Source organism: Metopolophium dirhodum, chromosome 1 (genome assembly GCF_019925205.1).
Source record: "Metopolophium dirhodum isolate CAU chromosome 1, ASM1992520v1, whole genome shotgun sequence".
NCBI classification, from domain to species: Eukaryota; Metazoa; Arthropoda; class Insecta; order Hemiptera; family Aphididae; genus Metopolophium; species Metopolophium dirhodum.
This window is the reverse complement of record NC_083560.1, coordinates 34311659-34332155: the sequence shown is the minus strand read 5'-3', so window position 1 is coordinate 34332155 and position 20497 is coordinate 34311659. Positions and strand designations below refer to the sequence as shown.

The window sequence follows — 20497 nt, the reverse complement described above, 5'->3', positions numbered from 1 at the left end:
ACAATTTACCTGACGACAATCATCTGTTTATATGTTTAAATACAATACAAAATATGGAATTTATGACGACTTGTACTAACTTTTTTGGTGACTGTACATTTGAATATGCACAGAAATTTTGATTTTCCTGTTGAAGTTCAGTAAACATTAGTATAGGTACTATTATTCTTTTTATACTGCAAAATAATATACGCAGTCAACGTGTTAAGTGAAAGTACAAAATATCACAGCACTGTAAGCACAAAAACAAGTTATATTAAATTTGGTATCTTATATCAAAAATTATACTTTTAGTTTAATCATCATTTGAATGTATAATAAGCAAACATTTTTTTTTAATAGCATGACTTTTTTTTTTTAATTTGTCTTTGAAATCCAACATAATTCATTTGATATGTTATAAAAAATATAAATGAATTAACTAAAAATCTTAACTATGGTTGATACTTGTTCATACAATTTTCTTTTATTTAGGAATATTTTCCCAATATAAAACTATTTCATTAATATCTTTAATGTGAGCTATTTAAGACTTCCATACTATCATAGCCATTAGATAATATAAATCAATCAACTAATACAATATGTTGTTTTAATTTTTAAATATTAAGTACAAAGAAACAGTATATGACATTCCTTTGGCCTGGATGTTTTCTACGCCTCCTAAATTGTACCTGGATGCCATAATTACTAGAATAGAAGCCCAAAAATGTTTATCTGCAATTTGTATGCAATCTAATGACAATAATAATATTACAATCAATTAAATTAACATAAACAAACATAGTATATGACGTACCTAGGTATGTATAAAATTTGAATAAATTTCATTTTAAAAATGTGTTAATTTTTTTCTTTTCGACTTATACATTTTGGACAAAACCATTCTCCTTTGGGTTTGGCAATTAAATTGACACATTCAAAATGGAACCATTCAATAGGACACTAATATAATAAAAGCACACAATGAAAAATTATTTCATACAAAAACAAAACAATGAAACAACGTTTACAATAAAAATTGAACGTCATTAAACTTTTAAGGGATACAAAATTAAATAAAATGAAACAATGTAAAAACAACTATTACGTTTAAATTTAAATGCTTACGTCTGGGTTATCACAGCCTATCATTTGACCAAAGGAAACTTGGTTGCATAAACAAAATGTTGGTTCGTTTGGATCAATAGGCATGTCTACTACAGCCAAATATGGAACTCCGACATCAACTAATGCACCAGTATTTAGGGAACTAGTATTTACTGCAACATTGGTAAGGCTTTTTCTATCAGTGATAGTACTGACTGAAGGTGCTGCACTTGTCATTTTTGAACCTCCTGAAAAATGTTGTAATACAATAAAATAAACTTAAACAAGACTAAAATTATGTTGTCCATAAACCTTTTTTCATTGGTAAATTTCTGGTAGAATTGATGGCAGCGTCTCTAAATTCAGCCTTGAATTCAATCTCAGCATTCAATCGTGCTAATACTATATCTAATTTCCTAATATGATTATCAACCTGAAAGATAGGTACAATAGAGTAGAACAATTCTAGGGTTAAATCAACAAATCAAAATCTTCATACCACTTTATAAGTATTTACAGATAATTGAACTTTATCATCAGTAAATTGTTTTGCTGTGTCAAACTGATGTTGTATGCTTTCCAAAGTTTCATTATTCTTGTCTACCGAATATTCTTTTACATTTGACATGTAATTGTCGGCTGTCTTGTCAATTTCGTTCATCAATCGTTGACATCTCGAGTCGAGTTCTTGCATCAGAGTTAAGTTTCGATTTAACATATCAGAAAGGTTGTCCAAACCTAAAATGTCAATCTGTTTGTAATTTGTTGAAATGCGATAACAATAGAGTACTTACTGTCCTCAAAATCATCCAAGTCTGAAGTTAGAGTCATTATTATTTTATGACTTAGCAAAGAACTTTAGTGGAGATGTTAAGTAAAACACACTTGTATGCAACAACAATCTGGAATTTGCTGTGTTTTATCAACATGTCACTTCAGACTGCTATATAGACTACTTACTATACAACATTACTACTGTTCTTATATAGGTAGTGTTAGTGTATACTGCTCCATATAGTGTACCGTGTGATTTCTGGAAAAAAATTCAACGTTGTGATTGATTGAATACAGCAGTTAGCAGTTAGTAAGCAATAACTACAATGTTATCATAATAAATTGCATACACCCGAGAGTAGAATCCAATCCTACTCATTGCATAATATATGATAATACTAACATTGATTACAAATACATTTTACCCCACTAAAGTTGAAAACATGGACTAAACTGACACATGAATATAATAAACTAACATTGGCGAGTTACGACACTATTTTGTTCACACGGATCATTGCTACAAGTGTGGTTCACTTTATAGTTTATGTTCCTTCGTACCACAAGTCAATGGGCAACCATACTATATTCGATCGTTATTTACTGTTATACTTGCTGAGTGCAAGTTGCTACTTGCTCACTAAAATATTAAACCATAATACCACCTAACAGCTTACACTTACATAGTGAATAACTATATGTCCTATAGGCCCAGTGTAATCTAATTAAGAAAATCAGAAAAAGAATATTTATCACTAGTATGTATTGAAAAATAAACAGAATATATTTATTATTATTTATCATACGGACTAGACGTTAAATAACATGCATAATAATATATTAGGTATATACATAACAATATTATTAATTGATAACTTGTATATTATCAGATATTTAGTAAAAAAGGCTAACATAAATCAATTTAATAAAAATAAAATTATCATGGGTTTACAGAAGAAATGAATGATATTTTTGATGCGTAAAAGTATAAAATTATGAAGTACAATAAATTAACGATAAACATAAAATGTTTAATTTATATTATTGAAGAGACCAATCCCATAGTCATAATATATGACTTATGGAATAAGAGATATTTTTTTTTTAATTATGGACTCTGGTCTTTTCTTTAAACATATTATTATATTAAAATAAGGTAATATAACAATGATAACAATGATATCATTACACACTTGTGGAACTTCTTGTGGGAAGTGCATGAAACTTCATGTAATTACCTATAGTTCAGTATTTTTAGAGTGAACAAATTCTGAACGGTTAAAAAATGACAGAACATTTAAGTTCTTTATAAATGTGTGTGTTGATTATATCATTAGTTATACTATATAACTATATATCATTATAAAATATAATGTCGCACTTTGCCCGCCATACATTTTACAAGGGAAAAGTGCGTAACCACACTTAAGTAAAATTCATTGGCAATAATGTGAATTTTAACACTTTAATCATAATCTAGACATAAAATGGCACAACTTACCTTAGTTTAAAGACTGCAAATTATTACGGTAGCTGGCTCAAAAGAATGGCAAACGGACGTCTACTTTAGTACTTATTGTAAAATAAGTGATAATAAAATGCTGAATGTAAAGTCTGATAACATGATAACTAATCATAATACACTGTTACCAACCACATACGTATATTTCATGGATCTTCTAAAACAATTCTATTATCGACAGACTTTCATAAACTGAATTTATAATCCGTAATATCTGGATTCGCACCACGATTTAGGATATACAGGTTAAACATCGGCCTATAACGAATAGTGCTCTATGGTGAACCAACTATCTGAAACAGCTTAGGCCCCAGAATCACTAGTACTCGTTGTGGTTTAAATATGTTAAATATATATAAAATATCATAACCACAAAAATACTTACCATGGTTATCTGCTTTTGATACCAATAATACCTATAGTATATAGTATTATTGAATCTATAAATTTGTTCTCAGGGTGCGCTAGTAGTAATGGGAACAGCTGTTTCAGATAGTTAGTTTACCGGTCAAATTATGGGAGTTCGATACGCAACCTGTATAATATCTTAAATCGTGATTCGCACTTACCCCGACTGTCCTCATTACAAAAATTGAATTAATATTTAAATATTTATTATTTAATTGCATTGCTTGACGTTATCATTATAAAGGTAATTGCTTCTTAATAATACATATTACATACAATTATGCTATCACTATAATTTACTGCTTTCAGAATCATAATTCATAATACAGACGTTTTCAAGTTCAATTTATTATTGTACGTGGTTTTCTTTTAGAGTTTCTATTTTCTAATAGAAACTTGAAAAGTGGAAACCAACTCAATACCTAGTCAATAGTACTTTATACAAATCAGTTAGTAGATAGTACTGCAGTAGCCAGTAGGTACACAGAAATATAGGTACTAGGTACTTGAACTTCATGTCTTTGATATTATATTAAATATTATATAATGATATATAATGATATTTTAAAAATCATTTTTAATTGTTAAAGGCTTATCACAAATTAAGCATATCAGTTTAATTCGCAAGGCTAATAAAATCATGATGAGAAATAATTAAATAATTAAAATTATGGATACTAGATAACTCTAATCATCATACACTATTTAAGGGCATTTTTAATAAAATTCGACTATACACCTATAAACTAATAGACAGCGCTTAGAGAGAGAAGTCAGGGGTACGATATAGAGTGAGCGAGAAAAGAAATAAAGTAGTAATTTACAGTGTGGCTTCTGCTAAATAAAAAATTGTGTTACAGCAAAATCTGCCAATTGTTATATTTTATTGTTAACATAATTGATTTTGAGGGGCGGAGTGGAATGCGCTGTCAATTAGTTTATACGTCTATGAATTCGACAATTTGCATTTTCTACTTTTCAGGTTTTTACCTACATAGTTATATCATATTTCAATCTTGTTTCAACCTAAAAATATTTAATAATCATTAATCTTCATATTTTTATTATTTTTTCCGATTCAAGCCTATAGTTTAATTTAGATTATTCTTTCTTGAACCATGTCTAAATCTGTATATGATACCTATGTGTCCCCTCTATCGACAAGATATGCGTCAACAGAAATGAAATTCAATTTTAGCGACAGGAAAAAATTTACTACATGGAGAAGCCTTTGGACTTTTCTAGCCCAAGCTGAACAGGTAAATTTTATATTTTATTTACCGTGGCAGAACATTCTGATTACAAACATATTGACATATTGTTTAAAATCGTAAAATGTAATATCATAAATAGGTCAGTAATTATACCTATTTGCATTTACCTATTCTTTTTTTTATATATATAAATTACACAGTTAAATTTATCATCAATTGCCACTTGAAAAATTTTGTTACCTTTATGGTATCTATACGATTTACTGTAGGTACAGATATATAGTTTATTGTGTAGGTCTTTTAGGTGTTGTTATACTAAAATGTAAATCTTACCCCGTAAGTAGGTGAATAATTACCATAAGCTAGACAATATATTGGCAATTTTGAATATAGCATAATACCTATATTTAGAGAACTAAGCTATATTCTATCATTTTTATTTTAAATTCTAGGTGTAGCAATGAATGTATCTATTAATTTTGCAATGTGTCTGGATTCTGGAGACACTTTTTCTAGTAGGGAAAATGCTATGATCATCAAATTTGATGGAGGTTTCCTCATGGTTATATTTATTAAAATGTTAATATAATAAATTGTTTGGTAAACTTTATAATCAAAAATTTAAACTGTAGGTACTCGGTATTTATTTTTATCTATAAATGGCGATAAAAAATTACTTTAAAAGCTTTAAAATATAATGCAGGTTCCTTATAAGTTATTAATAGTAATACAAGAATTTAAAAAAAATGAAGCTTAAATGTCATAATTTTAGGACAGTAGGTATGCAAATGTAATTGGCTTTTTACAAAAACTAATTCAACCTACCTATTATTACTAATAGGAATATTAATATAATATAAAATATCAGGCTGACACACAGTCCTCAATCATAATTTTTTTTCGTATACCAGTAGTTAGCAACCTTTTTAGACTCTGGGGCTATATTTAAAAATTAAAAATTTTTGCGGATAAAAATTAAAATCTTTTAAAAAATAATGTATGGTATAGTCGCACAGGCCACTGGTTGTCGAACACCGTTGTACAATGTTATATCATTGAATTCAAATTTAACACACCAACAACGCCCACTTGACATTTGACACCAACTGTACAACAGAGCGTTACCCACTGATCCACCCTTAATAGACATCGATTTTGACTGTCTTAATTTCCTGTTTGTATACCTAATTTGATGTTGATTTACCTTTAACCGCTACTTTGACTGTTAAGTAAAGTTATGATAATCTGACCTGTATAAACAAAATATTGAATTGTTCAACTAGGTAGTTGTTTATGTAATTAGGTACTTATTGAAAATTTTATTAGAATTTCACTAACACATAATTAATATTTTTAGAAGTGTAGATGCAAATTTTACTGGTGTAGCTATAGCATGTTAGTAATGAAAGACTATGTAATCAATAATCATATATTATTGTTGTCTAGATATATCTACTTGGTGATAAAACAATTGTCGTTTTTAAATTTTCAAATGAATTAAAGAAGAATATTTCAATAAGCCCACATGGTAACCGAGTGCGATTTGTTCCCATTATTCCTAACAACAGTAATCAACGTATTAATGTATTGCCACCAACTTCATCCAAAAGTATGTTGTTTAAACCTTTTAAACATAAAAACATATAAATGATTGTCCCAGCAAAGAAAATGTTAACTTTGCGCAACATACAAATAATGACACTGTTAGAACTAATGACAATAGTTCAAAAGATTTTGGATGTACTTTACCAACAAAAATACACACATTTAAAAAAACATTTTCGTCAAATTTAAATTATTTATCCACTACTAAATAGAGTAGGTACAAACTATATGCTAAATTCTAAATTTCAAAACAATCTCAAGTAATATCAAACCCAATGAGCAAGATTAACAGTTCAAGGTACTTTGAATCGTCATATCTCTTATCCGCATCTTTAGTTACATCCCATAGCCAAAAACATGAACACATCATTTTTTACTATGGATAATGAAAAGTCATCTCTTGTCATTGGTCAAAACATCAATACAATATTAGAACAGTACTCAGGTTGTATTAACCAACCTTTTAGCATGGATACTATACTATGGAAAGATTATCAGTGTCAACCACCGAGAATTTGATAGATATCTAGGTACTTAAATTACATAAATAATATCCTACATTCTTGTTGACAAATCGTTATCCTTTTCAGAAATAAGTTTTAAATAATGTCAATACCATAATACATATTATAACCCTTCATTATAAGAGATGATTGGAAACAATAATGATTTTATATGCTTAGATGTGTAACATTAATATTCCATTAGTATTTAGACAATACCCACTGTGCAAAATGCAGTACTATGAACATCCTAGGGATATGTATTGAGGATATGCGATGTTATTAACTAATGCAAATTGATGTTGTAAAGATGTTCGTGGGATTGCTAATGCCAGGTTGAGCGACTTTTTAAAAAGTAATTTATAAGAAGTTATATTTTAACGTTTATACGACTGCCTTATACGACGTATGTGAGATGTTTAATATAACTTCTAGAAGAAGTTATATTTTAACGTTTATACAACTGCCTTATGCGACGTATGTGAGATGTTTAATATAACTTCTATAATATGTTTTTTTAAACATCTATATCATGTTCAGTCTTAACAACTATTTAACATTATTTAGTGACAATTTTTGCCAGTAAAATACTACTCAACTGTAAAAAGTTTATTCAAAAACATAGTAAGGATGTTATGAATATTAGAGGAATATATAGCGGATTTATAATATATATATAATAATTACAAATAAATATAATACAAAATTAATAAATAACCAAATCATTTTTATTAAAATAATAAATATTTCAATCAAATAATTGTAAAAATACAGTACAATATAATACATAATATAATTAAAAAAAAAAAAATAATAAAAAACTGAACTTGTGTAATTATTATGTATATTACACAACATAAATATAATGTAAACATCAAACAAGTAAAAAAAAAATTGTTAACTTAATAAAATATATATAAAAAAAAAAAATACACCAAATAACTTTAATGATGACAATCTATAGGTACATCTCAAGAATATAATAATAATAATAATAATAATATGTTACAACATAGATTTAGGTATCTAAAGTAACAAATCAAAAAACAGTATAATATATAATCATATTCATACAATATATATATTGTGTGTGTATAATAAAAAAGTATATAAAAAAAATTATAAAAAATTTTACTTGGGCAGTTTATGTATATTACACAACATTGTATACATCAAACAAGTAAAATAAAATCATTCAACTTTATGAAATTTAATATAAAAAAAAAATACATCAAATTAATTTTTGATATATAACAATATAACAATATAATAATAGTAATGTTATGATTGAAGTATATATGGTAGTATTCTATTTAATAATATCCAGCATATGTCATTATATATAATATAATATATAGACGCACCTAACAAGTAACAAATAAGAAAATATTTATTAAGATACAGATAAATCGTATTTAAATTATATTATTTCATTATGACTTAGAGTCATTACAACAGCTTTTTCACTTGTCAGAGGTACAAAAAAACATTTATATTTTATATCATTAACACTGATACGTATCAAATTGGATGACTGGGACTTAATATCAACTATAACAGAGCCGATCAAATGTGATTCTAACGGGACATCAAAAAAATTAAAAGATTTAAAAGTTAAAACATTTAAAAAAATACTTCCATTTTGACATTCAAAAATATTTTTAACCATTGCAATTTCATTAGTAATTAACATTATATAATTATTTTTAGAAACACTAGTAGAAATAATATAGTTTGTATTACTAAGTTTTATATTTTGAAAAAAAGTAAACTCATTGTTTGTATTTGAAATTAAGCTATCTACATCATCACATTGATTACTTAATATATGAGTTTCAGCAAAATGTATGTTATTATCATGATGGTCTTTAAACAAGATATTAAATTTTTCTTGAATTCTATTAGCAGCTTCTTGCAAAGGAAAACGTGAATGTGAAATACTTTTTTTTATAATTCCCAAGTAATTTTCAAATTTAAAAGCGCTAAAATTATCTAAACATCCGTGTGTCTTAACATAAAATGGCAGGTGAATCAGACTATGAATATTGTGAGTGATAAAATGCGACCCATAATGAGTAATAAATTCTGTCACAAAATCAATTAGTAAATTATATGCAACTTCATTTTTATCTATACATAGAACTGGTGTTACTAAAATTTTTATAGCACAATGCAGTTTAATGAAATGTAAATAAAATATTTTTCTCAGTCTTCCTTTTAGTACAATTAGACCGGTATATAATAAAAAAGTTCTAAATTCGGTAGCCTTCCAATGTTCTATATCATTTAAGGATCTGGGAAGTCTAACAAATTCAGATGGGACATATTGTTTTAAATTGTCTAACTCTATGTCTGCAAAATCACATTTTTCTTTGGGGATTCTCACTGATTGTTTACCTCGTATCCAAAATTTTAATAAACGTTTCATAGTCCCAAGACAAACTGCATGCATATAGTCAATAGGTACTGCTTTTATCATATCAATTGGCAAACGTTCTAAAGGGGTATTTCCTTTATGATATTCATCATCACTTCTAATTCTAAAACTATTATCAGTACGCAATAAAGCATTGACTCCCAAAAATGACATTCTATGGTCTCTATATTCACCCTCTATTGTGCACGTATTACACCCTACACGGGAATTATGTCCTTTTACGTTAAGTAAAAATGCCTTAGCAGGAGAATCACATATTACTTGTTTCATACATATACTCATTATCCTATCATCAATCGTAATCCCATTATTAATAAGTTCTAACAATTCATTTATAAATAAATTTAAAAATTCCTCTATAGAATCTGGCTTTTTATGAGTACTGTAGTATAAACCTACTGTAAAGACTAGTTTAGATAGATGAGGCACGTTTATTATCGAACAAAGAATTGGCCAAAATTGCTGTTTTGAACTGTTTGCTAAAGGCAAACCATCAATATTAAAACTTAAAAATATTTCTTTTACATTTTTTAATGAGCTTTTATTAAAATTTAATATAATTAATAACATTTTTTTTAAGCCTAAATGAATATATGACCCTGGGTTTATACTAATTATATCATGAGACCTTGGAGTATGCATCAATGTCCGAACATCTAATGGTAAATCTAATCCCTCAGATCTTAAAATTTTCAATAAACTGTTCACACTATTTTTCGAAACATTGTAATCTAGAACCCACTGTTGAAGTTTATCTTTAATCTTAGGATTATCATTAATTTTAGGATTATCATTATATGAATAAACATGTGGATTTAATGTATTAGCTGTATTGAATTCTAATCTTAAATCATGTATTGAATTAATTTCATCATTATTATATATTTTAGGTATAGGCTGTTGTTTTTTATTTGAGTTTTCATTTACTTTAATAGAGGCTATTTCAATGGTGTTAATAGTGTTAGCAGAATTTGAACAATTATTTGATGATACACTACATACCTCCTCAACTTGGGGGGTTACTTCTGGTGTTTTTAAAATAGAAAATTGACGTTTGAAATGTCGAAGGGACATATTTTCAATTGCTTTGCGTTTTCGACGTGGAATCTATAATAACAAAAAATATAAATTATAAATTATAAAACAATATAACAATATAATAATTTTGTTCATAAACATTTCATATCATTATTTAGAGCATGAGAATTGTTATTTGAATAATGTAATATTTAATAGAAAATATTAATTGCATAATTATATTTCTATCAGTAGCAGCATAGTTTTACTAAAAATCATTATTTTTTATTTTGTAATAGATTTAACAGGGAATGTAAGTAATTCTTGACTGTCTTAAAATGACAACCCTAAATTATATACATTTAATTTTTTCGAAACACCCAAAAATACTTTTCTTACATTATATACATTATCTTAGCATAGGTTACAAGATGTCTTAGGGACAATAAATAATTATAGTTAAAAATTTTAAAAGGTGTTGCGACCACAAAGTTGAAAATTGCTCGTAGTATAGCAAAAAGCTGGTTATTACTATATATCATAAGTCATAATACATATTACCTGTAGTAGTTTCTTTTTTTAAACGCTGAGCCCCATGCCTGAACCAATCCTTTACATAAATTTCAAATATGTTTTCATCATTTTGGTAAAGTTCATGTGAAATTTCTAAAAATAAATACATAGCTAATGTAGTAATATAATAAAATAAATATTAACTAGTATAGATAATTAACTAAGTATTGGATATTAAATACTTACTTTTCATGATTTTTATAATTTGGTGGTCAACAAGGCGATGGTTATTTTTTTGTCCTGTCCAAGAACAGAGTGTGGCCAATTTATTGGAAAATAATTTATTGAGTACTCTTTTAACAAAATGTTTTGTACCAGAGCCACCAATAGATTTAATTAAATTAATCTAAAAAATAAATAAACAATAGTTGTAATATGGGTATTGTATAAAATAATTATTGACATTTTGTTACCAATTTAGTAGAGTTTTCGTCAGTTTTTAAAAATTCATCAAAATTTATAAGAGACTCTACATCATTCAAAGGAAATAATCCCAAAAAATGTGTATCTAATGTAGGTTGCACACTTGAATTTGGATTTATTTTGATATAGTCCATAATAGCATCTAATTTTTTATCAAGTCTTGTAAAGTAAATGTCTGTTGTATGAAGTATTTGATCCATTTTATTTTTAAGAAATTCCAACTCAAAACTGCCCAACTCTAAACAAATATTTATATTTATTGTATTTGGGGTATTCTTTGAGAAATCTATATATATTTATACATTACCCGATGTAAGATTTAATTCACAAACATCATTATTGTTTGTAGTACTTGTACCTTCAATTGCAAAAAATAAATATAGAAAAATAAATAAAAATTACAGCAGTAATAAAATTAAATGTTTTACCGGAAATGTTTTTTAATTTCATTAAGTTTGCTTCTTCAGTTACTTGTTTATCTTAAAAAAAATTATAAATAATTTGTAATAATTAATTTGAAGAGATTCAAGTTAATGTATGTTTTTTTAGATTACCTGCAGGTGTCATATGATTAAAATCATCATCAATTAATATAGAAGAAATGTCAGCAAACTGCATTGTGGGATTTGAATTTAAAACAGCTAAAAAAATTATGGGCAATTAAATTTTAACAATTCATATTAAATATTAAAAGTGGCAAGTTCTAAGTTCTACTACTATACATAAATTTATATTTGTATTACTAAATAATTGAATAATAGCTAGGGTTCTTACAACGTAAACCATTATTATAACTAGTCCCAACAAAATCTGCAGTGTTCAAATCAATTAATGTATTCATAGCAGCTATATGGATGTAAAATATAAATTAATTTTTATTATTAATATTGCTATGCTTAAAGAATAATTCAAAAATATTGAAATAGAAAAAAAACTGAATTTTACTTACAGGATACAATACAAGCAGTATTATTATCTGGAACAGAATCTGGAATATTTTGTTTTAATTTTTTACTTGGTACATAAGTTGATTGTTTTCTTTTAATAGTTAAAACTTCTTCATCATCACTACTGGAACCTAAAGAATTAAAATAATATTAAAAATATATTAAAGTAGGTATAATAATACTGTATAAGCAGTATCTCTACCTGATATTATAATATCATAACGAACAAAATTATTTAAAGTTATCTATAGGTAGTAGGTACTAAGGCATAGCATTTCTAAAATTAATTTTAAATAGTTTCAAATTTAACATAGCAATCTTATAACATAATACTAACTAGCATTATAATCTTCTTCTTGAGAATTGTTGGGTTCTTCTGGTTCGGAATCACTTTGTGACTCACCGCCTGATGATATAAATATTTTTATTTCCTTTGCGGCAGCTGCTTCGTATGAACCTAAATATAGTATAGGTAAAAAAATATAAAAATTTATTTATAATTTATAATATTCCCTATTAGTATTGTGATATTGTGCTAATTTTATAAATTACCAAATTCTTCTATTAGTTTAACAGGATGGGTGGTCCATTTAGAGGTAGGTTTACCACCTTTCATTATTGACATGGCCGTAACACGCCGAGCATTAGGCCATGAACAGTTCAAATATCCTTCTTTGGAATTTTTCAACCAACTGACAGGTATTACAGAATATTTTTTTTCTTCTTCAAACAACCCTATTATATACTAATAAATTCATCCAATAAATAATGATAACAATTTTAGGTAAATAATAGTAGGTAGGTACCGAATATAAATTATTACATATAAGTAAATAGGTAGTAAGTATGCATACTGATAGAAATATACCTAATTAATTCTTGATATCAAACACTATTTATTAATATAATAATAATATATTATAAAGTATAAGTACTACCTTTGTTTGATTGTTAATTTGATCCATTATTGTGGTCGTCAAATATATGGTCGAACAACGGGGCTGTGTACTCTTCACTCGTTCTTCAGTCTTCACCACAGTCCGAAACAATAATAAAATATTATGTAGGTAATGCACAGAACTGCAGTAGAACACGTGGGTGTATGTACTATGTATAGGTACAGCAGTGTAATAAAAAATTTTGTAACGGCAAAAAGACAAAAAAATATAAAATATATAGGTAATGCACAGAATTGCAGTAGAACACGTGGGTGTATGACGTGTATGTACTATTGTACAATGTATAGGTTAGGACGGTTAGGTTAATACAAGTGTAATACAAAATTTTGCAACGGCAAAAAGACAAACTATAGGTACTGCCGGATAATTGTGTATATAGCCTGTACAACTGTGTACGTGTACTTAAACGGCAATTCGGAAAAAAAATATAAAATATAATATAGTTTGTAGCACGGCGTGATTAAAACAACTATTCGAACGACGCATTATAGTTTTCTATGGTACGACGAACTGTAAATGAGTCAATGACAATGACGTCAATTATTCCGATTTCGACTCTCGAGTCGACCATATATGTATAATTTCGTAGCCGTGGTTTTTCCCGTTAATATATATTAATAAACATATACATATGTATATAAATAAATATTATATCATTAAATAATCACAATGCAATAGTAACTGCGCGATAATATATATATATAATATATTATAATATATCTATATGAACATCGCATTACACATCTATGCAATGTTAAATTTGTTTGTTATTGAAACCACTATAGGACATCTTAAAAATATGTTTGACAGATGTTATTAAATTAAATTATAACCGACAGTAAAAATATTAACTTCGATATGATATCTACGTACAACATCCCAAGTACAGTCATTAATAAACATCTAATAGCTGTTAATTTTAAGATCACTTTAAAATGTTTTTAGAGAACGTTAATTGTATATTATTCAGATGTTATTTTTTAAAAGTTAAATTCAATATTTCTTTAACATCCTTATCATATCAAATAGTTGTTTTATAAAGATGTCCTATTTAAGGACATCAATATGATGTTTTGGTTAATCTATGGTACAGTGGGTAAAATATCATTTGTCTGTGATATCTTGAGACACATATTAATGACATTTTGAAAAATAATTTCATTTTGTGTACCATAGATTAATTTTAGAAAATTGAAATACAGTGCAAAAATATAAAATTATATAATTTTTAACAATCATTGAGTACATTATACAGATTTTTTTAACACATCAAATATTTGTAAACATAATGTATATATTAGGTATTTATTTGAATATACCTCTATATCTAATTATACGTTTCTGTATACAGGTGTACTGTGTAGGTTTCTACTCAAAATGTCAACATTTATAACAATCAACTCTTACGATTTTAGGAATTGGGACTGAACATAACCGACCAACAGCTAAAGGAGCTGCGTGACAACGTGGATAATGTGGACTTTGCGACGGCCGCCGAAGAAGAGAAACTCACCCGACACGACATCATGGCTCACGTGCACACGTACGCCGCATGTTGTCCGACAGCCGGGCCTATCATTCACCTGGGCGCCACTTCCTGCGACATCGGAGACAATGCCGTAAGTACAAACGCGGGTGACCGCACTATCTATAGCTCAAGTTGGCGTCATATTATATTATTATTGTGTATACCTGCTTGGTCTATGTGGATGAATTCGATTATTCGAATATATATATATATAAATAGACCAAAAATTGGCCTTAGAGATTTTAGGTTGTGCTTATACCTAACCTAACCTATAGGCAGTAGCTTACTTATAAAAATATTTAGGCCTGAACGAAATTAGAGTTGCTTTTTTTCAATTACTACATAGGTAGTTTAGATCCTAAGAGGAGCGATGAATGTATTTTAATGTCTTATTCCAAAACAGAATTTTTTTTAAGTAGTTACTTTACTTCGATGCATAGAAATCGAATTAAACATCAGTTTTAATTTATGTATACCTATAGCTTATAGACTATAATAATTTAATACAATATTTCTGAAGTAAACAAAAAATATTTGTCAGAAAATCCTAATAATTCCGATGTACCTATGTATTCCGTATGCGAATTATTCCCGGTGGCCAGCATGACCCAGTTACTATAACAGCACAAGTTAGGAGTTTAGGACTATCGCTGTAGGTACCTATAGTGGTACCTATTAGTAACTTCAAACTTAAGGTGTCTCAGGCAAATCTAAAGAGTGGCACCTACTGAGACTTGTAAAATCATGATTTTGATGTTCATATCATAATATACTATAATTATATGAATATTGAGTACAATTTAAATTAATTTTACACCCACTGAACTAATTTTCTGTGTGCGACATCCAGCAGTTACAACAGTGTTATTATTTTTTTCTTCTTCTTTATTAGTACCTAATACACAATCTGTACAGAATCGGCACAATAAGAGTATGAGCTGAGACACAATAAAAAACATGAAATTATGAGCTAAGAAGCCACCCACCGATGACACTTATGTTAACAGTGTTATTAAAAATTTTAATTTGTTCAACACGGAAATTTTTTTTTTCTCTTAGGACCTTATCGTTTTAAGGGACGCTTTGGACATACTGTTACCGAAACTGGCCGGCTGCGTAAAAACATTGGGTGAATTTGCGGATGAACACAAGAATTTGGCAACACTGGGTTTTACTCACTTTCAGTAATTATATTACCTATATAAATAATAAATACTTATAATATATAGACAATCTTGTGCGTTTAAAGTTTAATTATAAAGTTAAAATAATTCATAATAATTGTACGTTTCTATTTTCAGACCAGCTCAACTCACTACGGTCGGCAAACGCGCGTGTCTCTGGTTACAGGATTTGATTTTGTGCGAAAAAAACATAAGTCGTATTCGTGCTGACCTCAAGTTTCGCGGTATCAAAGGAACCACGGGCACCCAAGCGTCATTCTTGCAACTTTTCAACGGTAATTTATCACTCTCCTCTCCTACCTTCTATTTATACAAGCATACACTTGTTAATGCTGGGAAATGGGAATTATCCATACATAAATTGTATGGATAATATACTAAAATTTGTATTATTTTGTACACACAATATTTTATGAACACATAATACAGTAATAGTAAACAATTTAAATAGAAAAATCTTCCCTGATTTATCTTGCACTGTATAATATAACTACGAATCAATTGTATTGAAGTTAAATATTATATATATATATAATATTTCAATGTTTTACAGGTGACTATGAAAAAGTTAGAGAATTGGATAACAGGGTAACAAGGCTCGCTGGATTCCTAGATTCATACTCTGTCACAGGTCAGACATATCCTCGAATTGTTGATGCAGAAGTTGTTTCATCCTTGAGCATTCTTGGGGCTGCTGTCCATAAGGTATATTAAAATAATATTATAAGGGGATCTTATAGTATTATACAAGTTATAGGTATTTTATTCTGATTAAAATATATAATAATATAAATGTATTATGTATTGTACAGATGTGTACAGACTTGAGGCTATTGGCCGGTATGAATGAAATTGGAGAACCTTTTGAACCCACTCAAATAGGCTCAAGTGCAATGGCTTACAAACAAAATCCAATGAGAAGTGAAAGAGTTTGCTCTATTGCTCGGTATCTCATGAATCTAGTTAACAATCCTTTATCTACTGCCTCTGTACAGTGGTTAGAGCGAACATTGGACGACAGTGCAAATAGGTCTGTGTTTAATAGTTTTTGTACCAGAATTATTTTTGAAAAAAACTTTTAAACTATGTTTTTGGCATTTTAGGCGATTGTGTTTATCAGAAGCATTTTTGGCTGCAGACAGTATAATTCTGACATTGCAAAATATCCTCGAAGGGTTATCTGTATTTCCCAAAGTGATTTCAAGAAATATTGAAAAAGTTTTACCTTTTATGGCAACAGAAAACATCATCATCGCAATGGTCAAAGTTGGAGGAGATAGACAAGTAATTAGTACTAGACACTACACAAACATAAATATTTTTGGTTTTGGTACAAAATGTGACCCAATCATTTACCATCCATGGCTTAGTACGGAAACCACTGAATTGATAATTTCATTTATTGTACTACATGTTTAAATAATAGTTATACCATAGGTACCTATCATTTTAATTTTAAATATTGAATACTATTGCCCATAAATACAATTTTGTAAAATTGGTATGATATTTTTGTTGAATGCACAACAATTATATGAATAGATAAAACTATGCCAGTTACATACACGCAAAACACACTAAGTCCAACTTAATAATTTGTATTTTAATTTTAAACTATAGTAAGTAATTCTTACATAGTGTTATATTATTTACAACTATTCAGAAATAACTACTTCGCTTAAAAGAAAATCAATTAAAACAAGCAAAACAACATTTGGTTACATTTGGCATACATTTAAAGTTTGAAAAAATTGCCAAAGCAGATTATTAAAAATCATGTTTTTGGACTTATAAAATATAATAATATGTCTATAAGTAGAAATATATTTATGGAATTTGAATGAAAAACGCAGATCTACTAAAGGTATTATTTAATTGAAACAAAAAATAACTGTGACATAGTGTGTAACTGTTTAAGTAGGTCTCAATATTATATAATACATATGATGATATTAAATTTATGTTTATTGGAGACACAGATACCAAACTACCTATGTTTTATTTATTTATTTTATTAATTTAAACGGGCAAAGCCCAGTAACAGTTGTAAGTCAAACATTATAACAAAATAATTTAACAGATAGTAAGAAAAAGTGAACAGAGTGAGATTAATAGATATTAAATATACAAAATAGCGAATTATTAATTAAGATTAATAATAAAAGTAATTAACATAAAATATATGGCTTATAATATTGATAAATGATTCACATGTAATAATTATTAATATAATTATAAAAAGACTCAATACAGTTAAAATTAAATAAATCGACCTATATTTATAGTAATAACTACATAATGATATTATTACCTATAACTTGTATAATACTATAAGATCCCCTTATAATATTATTTTAATATACCTTATGGACAGCAGCCCCAAGAATGCTCAAGGATGAAACAACTTCTGCATCAACAATTCGAGGATATGTCTGACCTGTGACAGAGTATGAATCTAGGAATCAAAATATTTTGTGTTTCATTATAGAACTGGATAATCAGATGCTATTTAATATTTTAAAATAAAAAAAAAACTCTGACAGTTATCGGCCAGTGTTTTGTATAACTGAATTCATAGGAGCGAACATCATACGTAATAAAAATAGTAATATTAGTAAACTATTATATTTCATTTTTTACGAAAAAAATTGGATTATCAGTCGAACCGAAATTTAAAATCTTAAACACCTAATATAAAAAAATTTTCACGCTCACGCGTTATGGTACGAAAATACAAAATATTTATAGTTTATATTTATACCGATTTTATTATAATTATATAATAATAAAAAATTATTTTTAAGCAGTGACCCACCGGGAAAGTCCGGTATCCCACCAGCCCATTCCACCCCTCGAAATATGTAATCTATATTATATATTTGTTTGACAAAATAGTTGTACTCTCATAAACCCACCACTGTATTCGAATATATTTTTGAAACAGTTATATAATATAATATCTATATTGACACGTGTTTTAATAATATCTATCAAATTATTCTAAATTATTAGAGAATGCATAGTCTGTTCACAAAGAGACCAGGACTGTGCGGTAAATGAAAACTCATCATTTCTCATCACAAAAGCACCTATCAGCCTGCCTACTTTATCGCCTGTTGCTCTTAATTGGTGTCAATTTATACAATATCATATTTTATTGTAATGATTGCAATCCATGTGACGGGGTCTGCCGTTTATTTTAACTCACTACGTGTAATAATTAAGTCGTGGACTGGGGAGAGAACATTGTTTGCGGAGTCTTACACATTTTTGTCATTTGTGTGTGTGTGGTCCTGGTATCCTAGTGAACAGACTCTAGTTAATCTCAACAACTCGAAAAACCTAGGTTTTTTTAATAATAGAACAAAAATATTTTCAAAGATGTTGATATTTTAATTTAAGCAAAATTGTTCTATTGTATCAAATTGTATGATTAAATAAAAACAAATTTTAGGTGTGCCATGAAAAAATAAGAGTATTATCACTAGAGGCAGCTAGTACAGTTCGTCTAGAAGGTAAAGACAATGATCTTTTGGACAGAATTGTGAAAGATCCTTATTTTGCACCAATTTTGGATCAGTTATCTCATCTTTTAGATCCATCTACTTTCGTTGGGTGTGCACCCGATCAGGTAAATATCGAAACAATGCATTATATGTTTATTTAAACTTTAATAACATGGTTGATTGTTTAAAGGTAAAACATTTTCTAAAAGAAGAAGTACAGCATGTGGTCAACAAATACATTTCCAAGATCAAAACTACAGCTACAAAACTGGATATCTAGATTACAATACTTTTTAAATACCTACTAAAATATTCACCAACAATTAGACTTTCAAATGCTTACACTCTTTAAATTAGTGCATTTTACTAACAAATTGTAGCCTTTGTTTTAACAATAAAATTATTAAAGAAATCTATTATTTTCATTTTTCCCCCTTTAAAATGTCACCAATTTGAAGAAATTATTATAAAATCCCGTGGTACATTTAAAAGCTATAGGAAAATTGTATAAAGTATTATTGAGCAAAATCAATATGAAATTTACGCAAATATTTTTAAAATATATAAATATAAACATAATATGTTTTTGTTATATAATAATATAATTATACCTATTAAATAACCTTTATCACTAAAATTAACCGGTGTAGTTATTTGCATAAATTGTTGACAGAAAGTATTATAGGTGTATCTATTAATTTCTCTTAAACACTAAGATATAAGTACTTTTAGTTTTACCAGGCAACAGCCATAAAGAAATATTTAAATTGAGTTAAGCACTTATGCAAAATTGTGTTTAAGGCCACTA

At 27.7% G+C, this 20497-nt stretch overlaps 3 protein-coding genes across 3 annotated transcripts in view; 1 reads left to right on the top strand and 2 right to left on the bottom strand.

The window, feature by feature from the left end:
- Positions 1–444: 444 nt before the first annotated feature.
- Positions 445–20497, bottom strand: part of LOC132935875 (inhibitor of growth protein 5-like) — a 30869-nt gene continuing 10816 nt past the window's right edge. The window contains exons 4-9 of the mRNA XM_061002512.1: positions 1884–2122; positions 1589–1827; positions 1402–1522; positions 1111–1337; positions 800–945; positions 445–735 (exon numbers count right to left, since the gene is read on the bottom strand). Coding sequence (XP_060858495.1) covers positions 844–945; positions 1111–1337; positions 1402–1522; positions 1589–1827; positions 1884–1920 — 726 coding nt within the window. The 5' untranslated portion in view covers positions 1921–2122 and the 3' untranslated portion in view covers positions 445–735; positions 800–843. The remainder of the gene's footprint in view (positions 736–799; positions 946–1110; positions 1338–1401; positions 1523–1588; positions 1828–1883; positions 2123–20497) is intronic.
- LOC132935351 (adenylosuccinate lyase-like) lies at positions 4912–19969 on the top strand. The gene is made up of 9 exons (XM_061001876.1): positions 4912–5052; positions 14887–15090; positions 16059–16183; positions 16301–16458; positions 16737–16888; positions 16996–17213; positions 17287–17467; positions 19638–19814; positions 19880–19969. Exons 1-9 carry the CDS (start codon positions 4912–4914, stop codon positions 19967–19969), a joined length of 1446 nt encoding a protein of 481 aa, XP_060857859.1.
- On the bottom strand, positions 8418–13500 carry LOC132935907 (uncharacterized). The gene is made up of 13 exons (XM_061002544.1): positions 13451–13500; positions 13065–13257; positions 12850–12969; positions 12515–12643; positions 12340–12411; positions 12120–12206; positions 11994–12044; positions 11873–11923; positions 11556–11803; positions 11329–11488; positions 11131–11235; positions 10555–10659; positions 8418–8479 (listed from the first exon to the last, which is right to left on the bottom strand). Exons 1-12 carry the CDS (start codon positions 13475–13477, stop codon positions 10631–10633), a joined length of 1272 nt encoding a protein of 423 aa, XP_060858527.1. The 5' UTR covers positions 13478–13500; the 3' UTR covers positions 8418–8479; positions 10555–10630.

Excerpts from the sequence above, each read along its gene's own strand:
- LOC132935351 (XM_061001876.1), top strand. The coding sequence starts at position 4,912 with ATGTCTAAATCTGTATATGATACCTATGTGTCCCCTCTATCGACAAGA. Across the intron at positions 16,184-16,300 it reads CTGGGTTTTACTCACTTTCA|ACCAGCTCAACTCACTACGG; the intron begins GTAATTATATTA and ends TTCTATTTTCAG. Across the intron at positions 19,815-19,879 it reads TTGGGTGTGCACCCGATCAG|GTAAAACATTTTCTAAAAGA; the intron begins GTAAATATCGAA and ends GATTGTTTAAAG.
- LOC132935907 (XM_061002544.1), bottom strand. The coding sequence starts at position 13,477 with ATGGATCAAATTAACAATCAAACAAAG. Across the intron at positions 11,924-11,993 it reads GAAATTAAAAAACATTTCCG|GTACAAGTACTACAAACAAT; the intron begins GTAAAACATTTA and ends TTGCAATTGAAG. Across the intron at positions 11,236-11,328 it reads AATTATAAAAATCATGAAAA|AAATTTCACATGAACTTTAC; the intron begins GTAAGTATTTAA and ends ATTTATTTTTAG.